At 39.6% G+C, this 22,265-nt stretch overlaps 1 protein-coding gene across 2 annotated transcripts in view; it reads left to right on the top strand.

The window, feature by feature from the left end:
* Nucleotides 1-22,265, top strand: part of cacna2d2a (calcium channel, voltage-dependent, alpha 2/delta subunit 2a) — a 208,772-nt gene that overhangs the window by 145,745 nt on the left and 40,762 nt on the right. For both annotated transcript variants that reach the window (XM_058404248.1, XM_058404249.1), the window contains exons 7-9: nucleotides 4,754-4,885; nucleotides 6,049-6,106; nucleotides 20,464-20,514. In XM_058404248.1, coding sequence (XP_058260231.1) covers nucleotides 4,754-4,885; nucleotides 6,049-6,106; nucleotides 20,464-20,514 — 241 coding nt within the window. The remainder of the gene's footprint in view (nucleotides 1-4,753; nucleotides 4,886-6,048; nucleotides 6,107-20,463; nucleotides 20,515-22,265) is intronic.

The following is a 22,265-nucleotide window of genomic DNA, read 5'->3' on the forward strand; positions in this document are numbered from 1 at the left end:
CACAGGTCCCACTTTCTCTCTCTTTCTCTCTCTCTCTCTCTCTCTCTCTCTTTCTTTTTCTCTGTGTGAAGGATGAGCCTGAGGCCCATTCTTCAGGGGAGGGTTCGTTTCTTTTTATCATCTGTCTGGTGAAAGTCGTGACGCGTCCTCAACGAATAAATCAGAGCAGTTTGGCCCCTCTTCTCTTATCTTCCCAGCCCTCATATTTCTGAGTAGATGACCTGCCAGAGCCCCGCATTTGTGTGTGTGTGAGAGTGTGTGTGTGTGAGAGTGTGTGCGCGTCTGCTTGGTCACTGACAGTAGAGGAGGTATTGTTTCTGCATACCCACACGTGCTCAGTATGAACACTGTCTGTGACAGAGAGAGAGAGAGAGAGAGAGAGAGAGCACTCAAATGCACCATTATGTTTTTGTGCTTCTTTTGTCACTCATACATAGTAAAGCTGTGTAACCAGCTGTGTAACCTTACTCACATTTTGTCCTCGTAATCAGGATAACTAAACACAGCAATAAGCCGTACTCATATTTATAAAGCAGTAATTAACCTACAATGAACTGAGAATACACCTGTTTCCTAATTCCTGACTTTCTTTACAGACCACATCCAGTTTCTGGTCTGCCTTCCGTCTTTCAGCTTGAGCACTCAAACACATTGGGAAAAAAAAAAACGAGTGAAGCAGTGAAGCACATTTGCTTTTCAGACAAAAACTAGGCATGCGAACAAATTTCCTGTTTGAATGCATTCAGATATTCATGAGCCTAGAATTTTTGACTGCCACAGAACAGACACATGAGCAGTAAAGCATTCATATGCATTTGTATCACACAAACCACAGAATCCCAGCACTGTCCTGCTTTCTGGAGCAAAGAAAATCCATCCATCCTTCCATTTTCTGTACCGATTCTCCTACACACCCTATACACCGGACAGGTGCCAGTCCATTGCAGGCAAAACAAATCACAAGGAAGCAATGCTATAATTGTACTATAAAGTTTAATGCTTGATATTGTTGATTATTGGACAGACTTGTTTTCTAGCTTCTTTCATTTATTTGGGCAACCTTTATTGTCCTCACACCGAATTAATAACATAGGCTTCGAAATAGGATATGACACACTCATTCTGTACCCCACTTACATTTCTACCTAGAGCATTAGATACTCAGTAGAAGCTTGGTCTAGTGCCACACGCTTGTACAGCATTCTCTATGTACATTATAATAGCTCATCCCAGGCTTAATTGAAAACTACACAGGAAGTCAATAATGAGAATGTGTGTTTAGTGGCAGGAAATCCTGATGTGCGTGTGTGTCACGTTTCTTCAGGGTTGGGTGTTATCTAACCCCGACTGCCTCAACAATTAAATCAGAGCAGAACTGAGTAACATCACCTTTGCTGACTGTCCTTCCCTCTTCTTTTCTTTCTCCCCCTTTAATCAGCTACTCATTACTAACCTGATTGCACTCTGTGGTGTGTGTGTGTGTGTGTGTGAGATAGAGAGAGAGAGAGAGCTGCAGCACTAATTAGAGAGTTATTAATATAGAGTGCATGCCATGTTAGGAAGCATTCTTTACAATTTTATTTCATTAATTTATTCATTTTATTTACTTTTCAAGTCTGTCTGCAATGTTCTGCAGTGACGGTAAGACAGCACAAACATATACTCAGAGAGAGAGAGAGAGAGAGAGAGAGAGAGAGAGAGGAATAAGGAATAGAAAGACAGACATGTTGGTGTGTGCCATGTAGGTCACTAATCAAGAGCTATACACAGTGCTACAGGAGAATGAAGCTCGCCAGAGCAGACAGAGGCATGGCCGTAGCTATGAAGAAGCTTAACACAGCGAGACGTACAGGCACAGAATGGATAAGAAGAGGAGAGACAGCAGGAGCAGGAGAGACACAGCAGAAAGTAGAACACTGCAGACAGACTTGGAGAATTGAATAGACAGATAAGTCGAAAAGTTTTAGGCAGAGAAAATGAAGAAAAAAATAGTGCCCCCTACATGGCATGTACTAAATCTTCCAATAATGCAGCTCAGCCACTGCAGTGCATCAGCTATCATAGACACAGACTAACTCTCTTTTCTGTTATGGGGTAGCATTTCTTCCCAAATGAATTTTTTTGTCTTGGGTGAATTTGTTATGGATTACTTGCTTGCTCTATGATGGAGTGGCTCATCCTGGATGTGTTAATGCCTTGCACTCAGTGTTCCTGGGAAAGGCGTAGATCCATCACAATGCTAACCAGGATAAAGCTGATACTAAAGAGGAATAAATAAATACATCTATTTATTTATTTGTTTGTTTACTGTGCCCAGCTTTGTAATAGTGTAAATGGTCGTCATGTAGTTTGCTTGCTTGTGCCGATTAAACACCCTGCTCACTTTTTCTCCCATATTTATATATGGTCAATTCCCACCTTCTAGTTTGATGTCCCCTATCACATAACAGCTACTAACCTGCAGTTGCAGCAGTCGGTTTTACATTCAGGTCTCCATCATTGAACATTTGACTTCAGCAGGAAGGAATTAGTGTTAAATTACGCTGATTTATATGTTGCCCAAACGCTCCTGGTTACACACTTCAACACTCTTCAGAGTCACAGAGATGAGAATAGGTTCCCTTTTTTGTCTGGTTCCTTCCTCATATACAGTAGTCTCAGGGAGTTTTCTTTGCCACCATAGCATCTGGCTTTAGGAATTAAAGAATTAGGAATCATTAGGAATTAGCTTTTTTTTTGTAATTTTTATTCTGAATTTTTGTATTTTTGTGAAGCTGCTTTGAGACAGTGTCCATTGCTAATACATATAAGAATTGAATTGAACCTTGGATGATGACGCAGTGACATTTAGCTGGTGTGGCTGTGATTGATACAGGAGAGAGAGAGTATGCCACGCCTCCCTTGCTTACAAGGCAGTGCTGCCAATTTTGCTCCATGGATGGCTGTGGCATCACTGGGATTCAAACTCGCGATCTCAGCACAATAGGGCATAACCCTTTTTCCCAGGTTGTTTTCACATCTGTCCCAGGCTCATGTACCACCTTGCTCAAGGTCACATCTGACATTACACTGCTGTTCTTGGACACCCTGGGAATTCTGCCGTTCTCTTGCTTCCATTTTTATGGCCCTGCTATGCCAAGTGTCTGGTTTTTCCCATTATCAGAAATATCTGCCTAAATTATTTGGAGCTTGGCTGGAGGAGGAGGTTAATAGAGGTGAAATGGCTTGTCAGGAATTTTTAAATTTGGATTTTACAATTCATTTTCAGCTGTAAATTACTAAATAAACCACTTTAATTCAGTGATTGTAATTGATCCAGATTTTATTTTTATATCCCCCAACATTTCCAGTGATCAGTTTTTCCAAGGATTGTAAGGTGGCTGAAATGTGTGATGTTCTTTTCTTGAATTTTTTTAAATTATTTCTCATCACAGTTACTTACTAGATTTATTCAAACCATAACCTGTGAATTGCAACAGCACCAGCAATGGTTGTAAGAAAAATACACCAAAGAATGAGATGAAGAATTGAGGTCAGGCTGATTTCTTTCTAGCCCAGAGTGTAGATTCATGCAGTTTATCAATGACAGCAGTGTTGCGCGATTACACAGAGTGAAACACACGTCGATTTGATCTCTCATTCACATGCACATCTGTAACACATCAGAAGTGACTGAGAAGGAGCATGCAAGCTACAGACGTGAGTGTGATGAACATGAACTAGGTGGAATAATTACTCGTCTTTCCCCCGAGTAGATCGATTGAGCACATACTGTCCAATCAAATTACACAAAAGGACACACAAGGGAACCATAGATTTAGTTTTTTATTGGTTTCATGGTTTTTAACAAAAGGGTTTCAGAAGCACAGCATGAACCCAGTACAGCATTACAGACTCGAAAAACAAAAAGATCACAGATGCATCTGCCGTGGCAAGTGTGTAAATAATTTGCTGCACATCATTCTTAATATGCAATTGATGAAACCAAAGATGCAGCCTTTGCATCTTTAAAGTGCAATAAAATATTGACTGTAATTACGGCTCCAAAGAGTATGCTTCTGGTGCTTTTGAAAGTGTTCCCGAGAGGCAAAAGAAAGCGAGGACCTTATGTGTATTAGATATTCTTTGTACAGTGAAGTCCGCTGCTGCGCTTACCTGCCATTATGGCATCAATGAGTCGACAGTAGGGTATATCAAGAAAAAAGAAATGAAAATTGGTGAAGCCGTTGCTGTAGTTAAAGCAGTGGACACGATGGCTGTATGTCAAGTGTGAGATCCATATACCTCTTTTTTCCCTGAAATTGCTACTATTATGTGTGTGCAGGATTGCTATTAAAAGGGCATTACTATATATATATATATATATATATATATATATATATATATACTATAGATTCAAAGATGATAAGTGGAAAGGAAAGTTCCTAAATGATTCTGTATTCTCTCTCTCTCTTTCTCTCTCTCTCTCTCAACCTTGTTAGCTTACATTGTTGATACTTACTACACACTACTGTAGTACATAGTATTATTTGACATTTTTGTGTTTAATGTGGTACCTAGAGAAATTTATCCTTTTTTTTCAGCATCCTGCACCCATCCAGCAGTGATATTATTATTGTTATTAATATTAGTATTATTATTATTATTATGTTCGAATATGTAAACTATATCTTTCACATAAATGCCTGAAAATAATACTGACTTCTGGTTCTCTCTCTCTCTCTCTCTCTCTCTCTCTCTCTGTCTTGCTCAGCTCCCACCATTCTGAACGAGTTGAACTGGACACAGGCGCTGGAGCGGGTGTTTATAGATAACAGCAGAGAGGACCCCTCACTGCGCTGGCAGGTCTTCGGAAGTGCCACGGGTGTTACCAGATACTACCCAGGTGTGTCCTCACAGGGTTTGTTTCCAAACAAGTATAGATATGACCACATGCTGACATATCTGTACCACAAGCCAGGCGATATTTTAATACTCCATATAGATTCAGTGCTGCTGAATATGTCTCTCTGGCAGCCTGACTCTGAGATGAAGTAATCCTCTCATACTGTTTTGTGAAAGGATTAGTCAATCATTATAGTGTTTGAATATGTTTCTCCCTAATCTTTAATTCTCAGAAATCCTTGTTACTTCCCTTTAACCAGCTTAGTTTACATAAATGACCCATATAGAACACTAGAATTAAAAATTTGGATTTTTGCTTTTTGGGAGTAAGTGCATCTAATCAATTTGAATCAAGCTTTTTTGACACGCTATATATTTGACAGATATAAAAGGCTGTTCACAATTGCAATAGCCATTGATTCTGGGTGATTGTCAATTCCATGTACATTATTCTGGACGTTTTACATTGTACATTCTGTAACCCTGACTCAACTTTCTTGTATAACTATTTGCATATTTGCGACATCAACAATCATGTTTGGATAAATATAGTTTTCACATCAGCAAGAAAAATAGGCTTGGCCAATATATAAAAAATGTGTCTAAAAAAAAAAGGGCAGGTCACGTAGTGGACCAGTCGTTCCTTGATATCAAATATGTATAAAATTTCTCTGTAAAAATAAAACTGTCTTCTTTTTTGCTCCAATAGATACCTTATATATATATATATTTCAAATCAAACACCTTCAAACTGTTGTTTCCATAGCATGCAGGGTTTCTGCAACTGTTTCTGTAAATGTAAAAAGAGCATGATAAGAGGCATGTGCTGTTCAATTTCTGATTGGGTCTCTGTTGCTAAGCCATAATATTCTAACATGGCATTGTTTCACATTGTACACGTACTGTACGACATTGCAATGCGGAGTTAACCCTGGGTATAAAGCAGTGTTTCATAACCCCGGGTAAAAAGTGGTACTAACCTCAATTATAAGTGTGAATCGTTCCTCTGTATGTGGATAGAAACAGGGCTTAGAACAACAATAGTCCTGTGTTAAGAGCTAAGTGTTATAGAGTTGTATGAGTGTTAATATTGTCTTTACCTTAATTTCTGATTTTGTTATGAGTTCTACATTATTTTGTCTTTCTCTTTTCTCTGCCCATCAGCCACTCCATGGAGAGCACCTAATAAGATTGACCTGTACGACGTGAGGAGACGGCCATGGTGAGTGCAGCTCCCTTGGTGGTACACCCTCCAGTCTCTTCCACCAGAAGAGAGAATAAACTAGCCAGATTTAATCCTTGATCACCTTGTTTCCAGTGAGTGGAAACTGTTGGCTTCCTGCTAAGAGGCAAGCAGGCACACAGCGCTCACAGTACTTAATTCGAACCTCGCATGCTTGCTTACCCTTAACAGCCGAGCTTGCAGCTTACAGTTCCTCTCAGTCTTGGGTCAGTAATGTTCAGTCAGGTCAGGCCTGTCCCAATTTGCTTTTCCTGTCCTATTGCCTCATGCAGACAAACGCTGTCACTTAAACAGAGTGTGAAATAGGAGAAATGCACAAAATCAATATGATCAATATAACTGTTTTCGTGCAGGCCATTGTTCCATTAAAATTGAGCACAGAGTGTCAGGAAGCGTTAGTGTAACACTTGTCTTGTGGCCAAATAGCAAAGCAAGAAATTTAAAATGTGCTTACACTGGCAAAGCTAGTTGAACCGCTAAGCTAGCTGTTGTAGGAAGAGGCCACAGTCATGTCAGACCATGTCCCCCAAAGCTGGAGGGTGCTAGCGACTCGCTAACAAGGCTCCTGTGTGACAGGGTAATTAAGTTCTTGCTCGATGAGACTGTCCACTGTGCATTCACACAGAACAAAAGGAATCCCCGAATACCTGTACAAAGCTGTTAACACCAGCTGAGGACAGGCAACAGACATAGCGTCACTATTTAATTTGCCAGCCTGCCGAAGCCAAACAGATAGAGATGGAGTGGCACTAAACGTCAGTATGTTTTTAACATGTGCATTCTCTTTGGGTTCAAATAAGGCATTTTGAAGTTTTACTAAAAGTAGAACAATACGTGGCCCTGGTGAAGTTGGTAGAAGTTGGCAGGACCCCGTGCTCTCTTTGCCATGGCCTGGGTTCGATTCCTGGGCAGGGTGCCAACCCAGCCACTGAAGAGTTAACTCTCAGTGCTGGTCCCAAGCTCGGATAAAAATGGGAGGGTTGCGACAGGAAGGGCATCTGGTGTAAAACCTGTGCCAAATCATGCGGATCAATTGATTTGCTACAAAACAGCCGACCATACCATTGTGCCGGATGAATGCTAGGAAAAAAAAAAAAAAATCAGTTCTTGAAGTTAATGTGTTGGAAGCAAGAAAAATGGACAAGGGCTTAATTCTCATGGCTAGACAACTGGGTCCGAGCAGCTCCCAAAGGGGTGTTCCCAGTTTGCAGTGGGTAGTATTGACCAAAAGTGATATAAAGAAGGACAACCAGTGAACCAGCAACAGGGTCACAAGTACATTACCCATCAGCCCCTGCACATCTGGAGATCACACACACCTGAGTCACATTAAAATGTAATGAGCACTGGTATTTCAGTTTTATCTTTGGTAACATGCTTTGTCTTGCATTTGTCGCATTCACTTCATGTTCTTATGATTCTATGGTTGCCTCGTTTGTGTTTTTCTAGTCTCATTATACCATATCTGCACACTCACAGCCTACTCCAAATGCACCTCCTGACACCAGGCATTTACTGAGGAATGAACGCAGAAAGCCACATGTTCATGTTAATGCACTCTGTGGGCTTTGGATCTCCCATGAGATTCATATCTCCATATGAAAATAAAAACCCTGCATCTTACGTGATTTTACTTTTTGGCCCCAATGCACACGTGCTTCAATGTCCAGGCATGAAGACGATGAGGTGATGATGCCAGTTGAATATAGTCTGCCCCCATGTGTGACCTAGTGTGTGATATGATGTTGTGAGGCTGAGCAGTGATCTACATTATGTCTGAGCTCGTGTTATCTCTCCAGAATATTCCCTGCCCTTTCAAAGCCCTTTTTTTACACTGTCACTTAGCAACCCTTACCCAGCCATTCTGATTGACAGGGCCATGACAGGGTGCCAGTCAGGACGTGTCGGGTCAAGTTTGTGTGATTATGGGCTAGTACACTGTCTTTGTGTGTTACACTCTCCGTATGACTTCACCTGCCACATGGGTTCAAATGATAGTTAAAGCCAAGCATGTGGATGTGAGGAACCATGTGACAGGCTCAGGAAGAGTCTAATAACATGTGTAGGCACTTGGCCAAATGCAGGAGTCCTGGGATTTCTGGGATGTTTATATGTTTCATTTTATTGTCATCTCATCCATGTAAATGAGTGTAAGTGGCGCTAAATATAGGACCATATTGCAACAAACAAGAGAAGGGGTTTGATTACAGAACAGAATAAATTACAATGAGTGTGTTACAAACACCCCAGAGAATCGTAATCCTAAAGCAGAGCCTCTATTCTTGAAATTTTGTGAAGTAATATTTGGATATTACAAATAGTTTCATAGATGCATAATGTTAATGGGGAAGTGATCCTAGATCAGCACTCTCACTGCAGTAAGCAAAGATAAATTAAGTTAAAACCTAACAGTTTATACACTTACATATATTTACACATATACAGTACTGAAACACAACCCGCAAGTGCAAAGGTCAGAAAGGGAGAGGACCTGGACCTGAACGCTTAGCCCCACATTTCTTAAAAGGCAGTGGATCAGACACAACATTAACATATATCAGATCAACACACATGTCTTTCCTCTGGTTAATTCTCACGTTGCAAAACGATGCTGATAAGACAACGAAATCTAAAGAAGAGCCAAAACTGGATCAAGAGCCATACCCCATAAATATCAGTATAGAGCTAAACAGCTTTACATATAATTTGGGGCGGTGGTAGCTCAAGTGGTTAAGGCGCTGGGTTTTTGACCAGATGATCGAGGTTCAAGCCCCAGCACCACCAAACTGCCCTACTCTGCTCCAGGGGCACTTGGAGATGTGCTCTGACCCCAAGGAATGTGAAGAAAGAATTTCACTGTGTATTAATGTATATGTGACAAATAAAGACAACTTATAGAGTCGTAGTTAAAGTGGACACTTTTTATGCAGCTACTTTAGTTTATTTTTCTCTGAGGCCATTAAGATTCTGTAAATCACCTGGTTGTAGGTCACACCTCCGATTTTTCTCGAGTGCATGCACTCAATATTTTTCGATAGCGTCTAGACCACCAAGCACTAAAATGTAAAAAGTGCAAAGAAGAAAATGAAATGTAAAATCAAGATACAATTTAATAACACAAAATAAAAAATACTGTGTATTCTGAATGAGAAGATAAACTTTGAAATGAACATTAAACTTCTAAGTTTAAGAAAATTTTCAGTAAATTTCTGTTTAGCCCTAGTAGACATTTAAAACACTGCAAATTCAGTGGCTTAGAAGCTTATTATTCAGAAGCTTATAAAATAGCACTTGATCCATTTTTTTTTTTTCTGTATCATGCACTGGCAGTTAATTGAGCACAAAAATTAATGTAGCCATGTGATACTAAATTGAGGCCGTGTTTTATTTAACCATTAATTCATTAGTCGGAGATGTTGAATAAATAAAATAATGGCTGTGATTTTGTTCATGAAACATGTTCTCCTGAACATGTCGGACATGCTGACCTAACGATTTATCTGCTACAATTACAGCTTGAAGTAAGTGTTGTTATCCGTCAGCTCGTGACAGTAGCAGTGTCTCTGACTGAGATGCTTTATGGACTAAAAGGTACAATACTGTTAATTAATGAATAATATAACTTTTATCCATTTAATATTGGCCTCAAATGGCAGTCCCTAGTTTCTGGAGTGAATTTACAGCCCAAAACTTATATTTCAGTATGACATACAGTTACATCAAAGTGTCAGGCAGTGGCACTGGACTTAATACTGCTCCTCCCTCGAGCTGACAATGCACAAGAAAAATGGGCTCTAGTGCAAGGCCAGAAAGGCAGAATCGGCTAAAACATACCTCTGCTTTAATGTTAACTGCAGCCTGCGCATGTAGTTCATGCACAACTCTTGGTTCAGTCCGTAGTTACAGATGAGGTCTTAACACTGGTGTGTGTGTCATTTCTGTATTACATCCTCACAGGCACAAAGTTACCATGTGAGCTGAAAATAACGTTCTAGAAAGTTCTAGGAGACACTATCTGGGTGATGTTAATAACACGGTTTAGGAAAAGTATACTAAGGTTGTATACATAAAGTAAACATGCTGTAGGATAAATAGGACAAAATACAATAAAAATATGGCAGTGTGTTTGAAATGGCTTAAAACCCTGTTTAAGTGTTTGGTCTTCTCTGAAGTGGCTTTGAAACCTTAATAGTAATTGAAATTTGCTTAATTTAAGACTTTTAATCCAAAAGTCTTACTTAAAGGCAAACTGTGCAGTTTTAGATGAGAGGGTAATGTAATTTGCAGGATAATGAATTGCAGTTCTAATGTTAGGCTACGCTTAGTTACGGCAGGAAGCGAGACGAGGCAGCTCTCTGAAGTCAAAAGCCATCTGTAATGTCAGTGCTGTAAGAAATGACACCGCATGTGACTTATCTGTCCATATGATAAAATACAATTTAATGGATGGATTGATAGATAGATAGACAGACAGGCAGACAGATATATAGTGAGGAAAGGTGAGTGTGATTAGAATTCTGATCTATTTGGGCGTTTGTGTTTCTGGTCATATTGCACTTGTTTTGTTGGTGTATTTTGATGATGGAAAGGTTGAACAGTTGTGAATGAATCAGTGACCTTGTTCATACCTGCCTTTAACATCCATCTGTAGCCCTTTACACTTGACATTATTAATGCATCTCCAGTGACCACTTTGGATCAGATTTCTTTCATGGTTTCCAAAGGATGAAGGGTTGCACACACTTCTATTACTCCTGTCTTCCTCTGTATTTATTTTCAAACCTGCCCTGCAAATCCTATTGTATGTACATGTGTGAGCTGTTTCAAATTATTTAATTGCATGGTCTGCTAACACAAGTAAATGAATGAGAGATGAGAAGATGAAAGAAGCTTCGAAAACCAGCTACCATTGCCTCTGCTGTTATAGCACTGCTCTTATCCGTTAGCCTATAAGCTGCTATTAAGCACGATTTCTAAACAGTCTGACGATGATTACGTATTTAATGCCGACGATGCCGTTGATTTGACGGTCCTACGTTGCTGTCTGAGATGCTTCAAGACACTTTCATGTTCACAAGGTCAGATGCTTCCCAAACCATCTCCAGATCGGATTTGACCTTGTTCACACTTGAATTTAGTCAAAAAATACTAAAATTAAAAATACTGTGAATTCTGAATGAGGAGATAATCAAAGTGTAGTATACTTCCTGTATATTGCTGCATTATCATACTGCAAATTCAGGTTAATATAATAATATAGCTTTGACCACATTATTCAGAATCATTTTCATTTTACATTTTATTTTTTATTTTTTTTTATATCGTGCACAGGTAGTTAATTCAGCACACAAATTAAAGTAGCCATGTGATACAAAATCAAGGTCATGAAATTGTAAAGTGTGCACGAGATGTTTTATCCGGCTATTAATTCATTAGTCTGAGACGTAGAATATATAAAATAATGCCACTGAATTTGTTCATTCAATACTTAAAATGAATCATCCATGTAAACTAACCAACTGCTCTGTCACAGTAAGACTGTAACCTCAAGTATGATAGTAAAATGATAGTAAGTTTGAGGTTTGACTTCTTGTGTGTTTCACTCAGTCACTAAGGTGAAGATTTTAATCGATTCAATCGAGTCTTTCCCGTAAACTATCCAGGAAAACGGTTTCCTAAAACAAGTGGGACCTCTGGCTGGCCAAGTCAAATTAGTCTTGAGTGAGTTATGAGTTCCAGCATGCTTTTTGGCACATGCATTTCCTGTTTCTCTGTCTCTTGTGAGATGGAAGAGATGGAAACAAACCGATTAGCCGGCAATAACGCAGCACCTTTCCCCCTCTGATTTCACTCGTAACTCTGACCGGGAAAATTAATGGGCCAGTCAACAGGCTTAATTGTCTCCAGTTGCTCTCACGTTAATTATTAACATGCCTCCATTATAACCTGTGTCGGCAATGGTTAGCAAAAGAGGGCAGAAGGGAGAGGAGAGAGAGAGGAGAGTGTGAGAGAGCCTCCTTAAAACAACAGAGGATTTAGCAGTTATATATATATATATATATATATATATATATATATATATATATATATATATATATATATTATAGAGAGAGAGAGAGAGGATTTGAAGGAGAAATATGGAGTCAGAGGCAATTTCTGCTAGCCAAGTGTTACAGAGATGCTATTTGAGCGGTTCAGCTCAGCAGAGCGGCCCGAAAGCAGATATTGATTTTCTGAGAAAAGTCAATCTGGCTCCTCAATAAATATTATGGCAGCTGCTCAAACCCACCCAGAGCCATGGCTTCAAAATGTCATAGCCAGAAACAAAATGGAGCCTGGGGCTTGGCTTATCTGTCCTTTGGCTCTGTGTCTTTTCTCAGAAAGGCAAAGAAATGGAAGATATAACTTTCCGCAGGAAGCCGGTAAAACTGCACCACTTAATGCTACAATGTTACCTGCAGCTTAGAATGAATGTTTAATACAAAAAAATGATATGTTGTGTTGTTTTTAACAATTGCCATGTTTCAGATGACTATGTATGTTTCCATTCGCAAATTCGAATGAATTCCATCTGGCTGCAGATTCTGAAATTATTGTTTATTTGTGCTGTAAACATTGCAATTCGATTTAAATATTAGTTGACGTGCATTACAGATAAACGAAACCTCTTCACAAGCACATAGCAGCTGTCATCACGTTCACACTGCACATGCACACAAGGTATTTTTAAATCCGATTGAGAAAATAGACAGATCCAAGTGTTTACATGGCAATTTTTTCAAATCTACACCAACCCTTTCAGACTGTTTGGAATTTCATTTGGATCAGTCGAGGCGTTTACATGACAGCTTTTCAATCCAATTGACCTCTCAGTATGATAACTTACAAATTATTTGGTCAACTGTAAAAAAAATAAAATAAAATACTGAATAAAAAAACGTGTGTTTAAAATATTATACAGAATAGAAATTTTTTAATGAATTTAATGTCAAGATATTTTAGTGCTTAGATTCTGCTGTCTATTTCTCAAAGGAGAAAATGTTGAGTTCATAAATATATCAGTATACATTTAATAAGCATGCTTAAACAGCATTCTATAGTGGGTTTTTTTTTAAATACATCAGTTAGTTAGTCAGTGTAAAATGTTCCAGTAAACACTGATATGTTTTCGAAGAATTCCATCAGTATCAAGTATTCAGTACCCAGAAACCAGTTTTTTAATCATTTTCATATTTCTGAGAGATAAACAGAGACCTCAGTCATCATCTGCCAACATACGTTGGGTTAAATAAGAGTGAGACATTATTTCTCTTGCATAGCTGCTCAACATATTCTCATATTTTCATCTTAATTAAATTTTTATCCAGCTGGTGAATGCAGACAAAGAGCAGAGCGCCATAAAATAATAATAACTCCATCAGAGCGTCTGTACCAACGTACATCTTTGTGAAAGCAATGCTGTATCTCTCACTCACACACATGCTGTCCAAACATAGCTTGTCTCTCTCTCTCTCTCTCTCTCTCTCTCTCTCACACACACACGCACACACACTCAAACGTTTCTGCGGCCTGTAACTCAGCAGGCACGTGTGTCACCTGTGCACATTAGCATTAGTAATTGGCTCATTTCTTAACATTCTCAGTTTAGCAGCACCTCTACGGCTACGAGAAGAAAGAGAATAAGAACAGAAACATGAAGACGTTGAGATTCATAAATACTTGACAGGTCACAGAGTGTAAACACAATCTCTTTTTATCATTCTTCTCCTAACACATTTATTTATTTACATATCTATCTTTCTATCTATCTATCTATCTATCTATCTATCTATCTATCTATCTATCTATCTATCTATCTATCTATCTATCTATCTATCTATCTATCTATCTATCTATCTAGAGATAAAGAGATCTATCTATCTAGAGATAAATTATATATGTATAAATTGGCTGCTGAATTGCAACACCCCATTCCAAGGGCTGCCATGCAATAAAAAAAGGCTCACATTGACATGTGTTGTGTATTTCAAAAAAACAATTTCATCACTGAAAACCGTGTGGACCGTGATTAGGTTTGAGTTTTCCCAGCCCACCATCTAGCAAAAAAAAGGTCATTACATATAGATATATATATATATATATATATATATATATATATATATATATATATATATATATATGTGGCCTAAGTTTCCCACTGCGAACATCTCTGTGGCTTTCCAGTAAATAATACTTCAAGATGAACGTTGTATGTGACGTGAAATATATGTTATGAATATTAAATTTCTCATCATGCCCTTGATTTTATTAGGCCAAGATCAGGGTTAGATTCATAGACTCATAGGCTGTTAGTTGTTAGTTTAACGTCTGCACTCTGACTGGTCCATTGCTTGTTGCCATTGTGGTTTCTTGAGCTGTACACCTTTGGTACCATTAATGTGTCTTCTGTGTAGCCTTTTACATGGAATACACTGTGGGCATTATATCTGTTAAAATCTATTACATTATTTCCAGGTAAAAGATATATAGGGTATTGTTACAATACAGTGGAAAGGTACAGTGTAGATTTTCAGTTACATTTTTATTCTTTAGGGCCCTGGCAACACTCAACACAAGTAAATATTTACAGTATATTGTATGTTGTTGTTTTTTCCCCCATAAGTGCTGTCACATTTGATCCATCTCATCTCATGTGTTAGATTTATAAAACAGCAGATGTCCACGATACTAGCTACGCTAGAGAGTAAGCTACTAGCTTTCGCACTTGGGCTTGTTTGTGTGTTTCTGGCCAAGTGCTGGAGCATGTGTGTGTGTGTGTGTGTGTATGTGAGAGAGAGAGAGAGAGAGAGAGAGAGAGAGAGAGCTGGGAGACCAGGGGACCAGGATTGCAGTGGCACCAGCCAGGCCCATCTGTGCGTCACCTGATTCGGGCACTGGGGAGTCTGCGTAATGGCTGGGAAGGAATGGCGTCTCTGGGCCGCAGTGGAGGGGTAATTAAAGAGTGCAAGCCATGCAGAAACAGCACATCTGGATGCAGCAGGCTTGGGTGCAGATAGTTCTGAGGTTGAGGACATCTTAGCTCAACTCTGTTTGTGTAGCTTAGTGGCTTAGTGGCACTGTGCTGATGATTTTGAATATAGAAATGATGCCCTTGACTCTGAAAAAATATTCTCTTCAAATCTTTAGTGATGGAAATAAGAAACAAATGTAAAATATAAACATGTTGTGTGGAAGGTTGGGGTTAAAATCTCTGTAGTCAGTAAGTAAAAGCCAGCAGTAAGGACGTTAATCAAAACTCACAGCACAGCTATAAATGTTTAAACGAGTGAATCATTTACTTGAGTTTACATTAAAGGGATGATTTAAAGTACTGACTTCCTCACATTCTTTTAATTTAATATTACATTACTACATTTGCTTTCCAAATGAATACAAATGTCCCTATAACCTCAGGCTCACTTTAAACAATCAGCATTTCATGCTGTCCTATTTTCCCCAGCCTTCCTCTTCTTTACCTTTTAAATAGTTTTTAATGTTTTACACTATATAGAAAATTGCAGCCGCTGTTTATACAAGCATATTATTCAGCTTGAGCCTGGATTATGCTGATTAGTGCACTGACAGCAGAATATAGTGGTTTTCTTTAATCGCACGTCTGTCATTAGACGTCGTAAAATCCGACCTGGAGAAAACGTTATTGCGCAGTCTGTTGTAGAATACGGTTGAGATTTTATTGAGATCATCTCGTACAGCGTGACAAGTGGTAATCTTAAAAGACTGCTGAAATCTCACAGCGTAAACTCGACTGGTGCGAAGATATAGTAATGGGATTATTTTACAAAAAAATGACCTTTTACAGCAGACTTTCAGACTTGAGAATCTAACAATCCTTATCCTTAACTAGCCAAACTGTCAATATGTCAATTCATTTATTAATGGAGATGAAACATTTTCAGCCCAGTTTATTGCGTACCCAGCGTTTGTGTCAACGCTCTGTCTGCAGTGGAAAACCCCACCTCCTGTTATGCTGCATAGTAACAGTTAGATGCACCTTAATTGATATTGTCAATATCAGAATTCATAACCCATCATTTTTCATTATAAGAGTATGATTATTAATATCGCTGTCATGATTGTAGCACTAGATTGTATTCGTATGCAGTGGGAAGGGATGTATAAATGTCATCTGATTAGATTTTCACATAACAGAATGATGCCTATTTCAATTCACACAGGGCCAAAAGTAAGCCTTCCTCCTACTCAGATCGTTAGCATAATGAAGGGAAAAAAATCAGTGTCGTTGAACCAATTTCAAGATTTTTTTTGTGGCACGGACATAAAAGCCATATTCACAAGAGTGGATTGCTGGATCAGACCCAGGAGGCGAGCGTTGTAGCCAACACTGCAGTTGCATTAGATCACGAAAACTGGCTGTTAGCCATCATCATGCTCAAAATGAGCAGAAAACCCAGGGCTAGAACAATGCTAAAGCTATTCTAAAGCTAGAACAATGTTCTATTGAAGGACATCAAACGGAGGGTGTCTACTGGAAATATCATATAGCTATCATATAGGATGAGATACAACAGAGCTAGGCTAGCACTAAAAAAGTGAACAAGCCTCAGGGATGCTAGCGCAGCGTTTTATATAGCAGATGAAAGAATCCATCATTTATCATATAGGGAAAGTTCCAACACTTTTCCCCTTGATAACTGTAAGAGTCTCTGATCTTTATCCACAATTTAGAAAGAGTGAAGCAGACTTCCAGCATTCCTTCGCTTCAGAAGTGACCACTAAGACTGTGACTTCTGTAAACAGTGTCATTGTCACAAGCTGCACTTCTCTGCCGGTGGTTGCAGGGCCTCCAGCCACAGGTGGCTCAGGGTGCAGCTGAGAGTCTGCAGCACAGCGGGTGTTTGCACTTCTGCACGGCTAAGCGGAAGCACCGCGGGGAGCGCTCGTTCCATCTCATTTCATCACAGCCCATGACATTCACAGAGATTTATCACCTCTCAACGAATCCATGTTTTATTTTCCCTGACTTCCGTGTGTCCGTGTGTAATTAGTTTGATCCTGCAGAAGAGTCGAACCGATTAGAGCTCATCTAAACTAACGTAAATATCAAAGCATAATGACGTATAACAGGAAAACACACCCTTTTAAGGATTAACAGCTCACTTATCTCATCAGTTATGAGTTTTCATATGGAAAAAGAATCATTAGAGAGTAATTGCTTTGGAGCTGGGGTGGTGTGAATGCAGCATTGTCTTGCTGTGGCTCTGACAAAATACAAACTGCCAGATGAACTAGAGACATATGACAGTATTTGGACTACTGGAAAATTTATTGAATAGTTCTGATTATGAGATCATTATTATTCAAATCTAAGATTATTCAGTCTGTTAGACACTTTGTAGACATTTTTGTTCGTTTCGAGATTTTTTTCTCTTCTTTTGGCAGATTATGTTGCTTCTTTTTAGAATTAAATGTTAAGGATCTGGACAAAAAATAAGACTGTCATTTGTAAAATCTGTCTAGAAATAATAATATATTGAATAATAATATATTGATCTCATATTTGGTTTATTAGAATCTTATATTAGGAAATACTAGAGAAATGGAACTATATTGATGATGCGTTTACTTGCAGAAGGCTGCATCAGAGCTCAGAAAACCACATTGAGTGTGTAGAAGTGTGAGTGCAGTATGCACAGGCACACACCAGCACCCCCTCCGTCACACACACTGTGGTGCGTCGAAATGAAAGATTCCGCTAATTAAACTGATAAAAGTTGAGCCAACACGCTTCATGGCTACGGTGTGCCGATTTCTGAATGTCAATGCAGATCACGAGAAACTCGTGGATGGCCTAACTTTGATGTTGCACTCGCTATTATCAGAAATAATTGAATTCCTCCTTCCGTCTCTTTTTCCTCCCCCAAACTCCAAGCACATTCAAAATGGGGATCCTACAGTAATTCAGCTGCGTGCCTTCTCACTCACCGCAGCGGTCCTCCTTCAAAGCCTCAAGCTCTCGAGTGATGCTACGAGCTAGGTTTGTCTCAGAGCTAAGGGTTCATGGTGCAGGTTTGGAGGCTTGGCTGAGCTTGACGTCAGGTCACCGGGCTAATTATCATGGATGACACCCCAGGTAATTGAGGAAGCCTCTGGAATTCTATCATGGCCGTTCAGACAGCTCCTATGACAATCCGTTAACTCACAATACACACGCAGTACAATATTTGCCAGTTTTCCTCTGACGGCAGCGATACCGAACACATAGCTCGCATCCATCAGGCTCTCAGCCCCGACGGTGTCGTGCGTAATGTGTTTTTAATTGCTTACGGAAAAGTCTGTGCATGTTTTTTTCCTCCCCTTTTTGTCTTTTCCTCTATCCAAGTCTATATGTCACTGTGTATCAGTTGTGGACAGACACAGTTTAGGTCCTTCTTGTTTTTTTCCCTACTGGTGCTGCACATCTCTCACTGCCTGTCTCACTGCTGAAAATGGCTGCCTCTGTGTCATCAAGAGACAAGGCCCTCTTCCTCCAGAGTGCAATGTGCTAACGCCAGCACAAAGATGTCAGGAGATGGACAGACCGGCTAATATGTTTGTCTGCGGTTTGAAGAGAGCCAACCCTGTCTGGTCTTTTTTATTCTTGCTGTTGTTGTTGTAAGCAGTAAAGACGCTGATTTGCTCAGACTGCACCTTCAGTTAACTGAAATATACTGTAACCTGTTAGATGAAGATGGTAAAAGTAGTTCACCGCTCAGCTGCTTCATGCCTTCATGGCAGAATTATGATTCATTTTACTATCCGAACTAAATCAGGTCCCGGAAGACTCTTAGAAAGACTGCACTGAATACAGGAAGTGAGACTGTGGCTCATGTACAGTAAATAATAGATAATCCCCATTCTAAAGATATAGAGAATATGGATTTTTTTTTTCTTTTGACAGCGTAGCTCATTTAGTCTTCAGTGTCTCAGGTGTTTTCTCTGAGCCAGTGGAAGAATGTGTTAAAACCAGTAGTATGTAAAACCATTTGGTGGATGCATATGTCATTAAACTCTCCCATCGAAACGGTTCTGCTGAGCTGAGCACAGTTATCAGACCCAGAGTTCCATGCCAAACAAGCTCCATATGGAGAGTCTTGTGTAAAGACAGTTAGATATGGATTTATTGACCCAAGAAATACACCATCTTAAGTACCACAATATGGCTTTAAGTACTAAAATGGAATAACAACTACATATACTGTATATCACTTCAGCTAAAAGGAATAATATTGAATTACATCCGTTTATTCGTATTCAGCAAGCGATTTATCATGGTCAGGGTTGGAGTGGACTTGGAGTGGATTTCCTGTCCGGGGAACACCCTTGAATCATGGCAGTCCATCACACACACATTCAGTCCTACAGACAATTTTAACATACGTTTTACATGTTATTGAGTGGGAAACGTGGGAGAGGAACCAGTTGGAAACCAACACAGACATGGTGAATCGACGCAAGTAATACACATCTCCAGTTTTTAGACACACTGAGATCACTCGTACCTGACCCATCGACTCATTTAGCAAGATCAAGATTATTCATAACAGGAACAATTTATCAAGTAGCTTTAATACAAAACATTGTTAAAGTGGGAAAATGGAATGAACCCCCACAAGCTGGATTAAACAAACACATTCATGTTTGTGCACAAATTGATATGAAGGCAGAAACACTTACATGCAAACAAACAAACACTGTGTTAATTTTATGTCATTTTATATGTATATCTCCTTTAATAGCAGACATTGTCAAAGAGCCACTTTACAGATATATATATATATATTCAGGATATAAAATATACATTTGACAGTGAATTTTACATTCAGTGCTGCTCTTGGGTTTAATATTGACCAGATTTTATGTTCACATATATTTTACCTTCTCCTACTGAAGCCTAGTGATCAAAATATTTACCAGCCTATATACATAAGGTAATGACTTTGTGGGAACACAATGCACATGTTTGTCAGCTGAGCGACGCTACTCCAATATTCAGCCCAGATCTTCCCCAGGTTGTTAAGATGAGCACACACACACACACACACACAAAAACAAAATGCACCAGCAGCACCATGTAAAAGTGGTGTTCCACATCAATAATAACATGTCCTTGTTCTCTGACCTCTGCTGTATAGTCTAGTGTCGGAGTCTGAGGCGCAACAGCTTTGTTGGTTTAGAATGTATTACATTTAGGGCCTGAAGGTAACAAGTATAGAAGACGGTTAAATGGGTTTGTCGTATCTGAAAACCAATTTTTACTTTCATTTCTGTGTTAACAGGTACATTCAGGGCGCCTCTTCTCCTAAAGATATGGTCATCATTGTGGATGTGTAAGTATTCCCACCACACACACACACACACACACCTACACACACACACACACACACACACACTTCTCCCTCTTACACTTAGGGCAAAAACACACACTGACACAGAAATGGCTGTGGTGCTCTAGTGCCACCTGTTGGTTTTTTGTTTGTTTTTTTTAAAAGCCAAAAATAAAGCATTTCAGTCTCTTTTAACAATATGCAGGCCCACATTTTTCATATAACGATGTTATTGTGATCCTAGAAAAATGTTTTACTTGCAGTGAAAAATGGGATTAAATTTGTAAAATGGTATTGTGTTGCTGATAAATCTGCAGCAGTTATAGAATAGAAATAATGTGTATGGTGCATTGAGGAAAACAGTGGCATATACTGAAGGTACTTCAGCCTTATTTGGCTGAGAAAATGCTGCTGAATGTTATATTTTATATACACTGCTCAAAAAAGTCAACACTTCTTCATCACAGAATATCACCAAGTTAGTTAAACTTCAAGGATCAGGTTAAAGGTCCAGCACTGCCAATCTGCAACCGTTGGGGCCTTGAGAAAGGCCCCCAACCCACCCTGCTCAAGGGGCACTGAATAATGGCTGACCCTGCACTTTGACCCCAACGTCAAAGGATGGGATATGCGAAGAAAGAATTTCACTGTGCAGTAATGTATATGTGACAAAGACTTAACTTATCAATCAGTCTGTCCAGTTAGGAAGCATAAATGATGTGAATCACCTGTTTTTGTGTAAGTGAAACTAACAGCAGGTGCACTGAAGAAGCAACAGCAAGCCCCACAAAAAGGAATGCTTTTGCTCTTGGTGGTCACAGACAATTGCTTTCTCCTATTCCTTCCTGAGTGATTTATTTCTAGTTTTGTGTTTTGTTAGGGTCCATATCACTGCTTGTAGCATGAGGCAGTACCTGCATCCCAATCAGGTTGGACAGGTAGTCCAGCTCCTCCAGAATGGCACATCCATAAGTGCCGTCTCATGGAGGATTGGTGTGTTTCAAAAGCAGGGAGGATATACAGAGAGATGGGCTGTTACATAAGGATAGCTGGACAGGGCTTTATAAAATGAGCTCCAGCAGACTAGTGTTGTGCATGTTTCTGACAGAAACAGACTACATGAGGGTGGCATGATGGCCCGCCTTTCTTTAGTGTGACTTGTGCTCACAGCCCAGCACTGTTCAGCTCAATTGGCATTTGCTAAAGAACACCAGAATTGGCAGGTCCACTACTGGTGTCCAGTTCTATTCACAGAGGAAAGCAGGTACACACTGAGCAGGCAGACATTTGACTGAAGTGAAAGAGTCTGGAAATGCTATGGGGAATGTTATGCTGCCTGTAACATCATCCAACATGACCAATTTTGTGGTGGCTACGTGATGGTCTGAGGATGAATATCCTTAGAGAGATGCACAGACCTCCACGTGCTAACCACCAGTATCCTTACAGCTGTTAGGTATTAGGATGAAATCCTCAGAGCCTTTGCCAGACCTTATGCTGGGAGTAACTCTGGGACTGTATGTATCGGAGCATCCGAAGCTGCCTAGCAGCACCACAGACTGTCCAGGAGCCCATTGATGCCCTGATCCAGATCTGGGTGGAGATCCCCCAGGACACTGGGGCACTGTCATGCCCAGTTATATGTGGAGGCTGTACATACTGATTTACAATATGAGTTGCTGTAAAGAAATTTACGCAAGGTAATTCACCCTGTAATTTTATTTTTTTACTTTTGGGTGTGATTTTGAATCCAG

This window comes from Hemibagrus wyckioides, linkage group LG11, assembly GCF_019097595.1.
Source record: "Hemibagrus wyckioides isolate EC202008001 linkage group LG11, SWU_Hwy_1.0, whole genome shotgun sequence".
Classification (NCBI taxonomy): Eukaryota; Metazoa; Chordata; class Actinopteri; order Siluriformes; family Bagridae; genus Hemibagrus; species Hemibagrus wyckioides.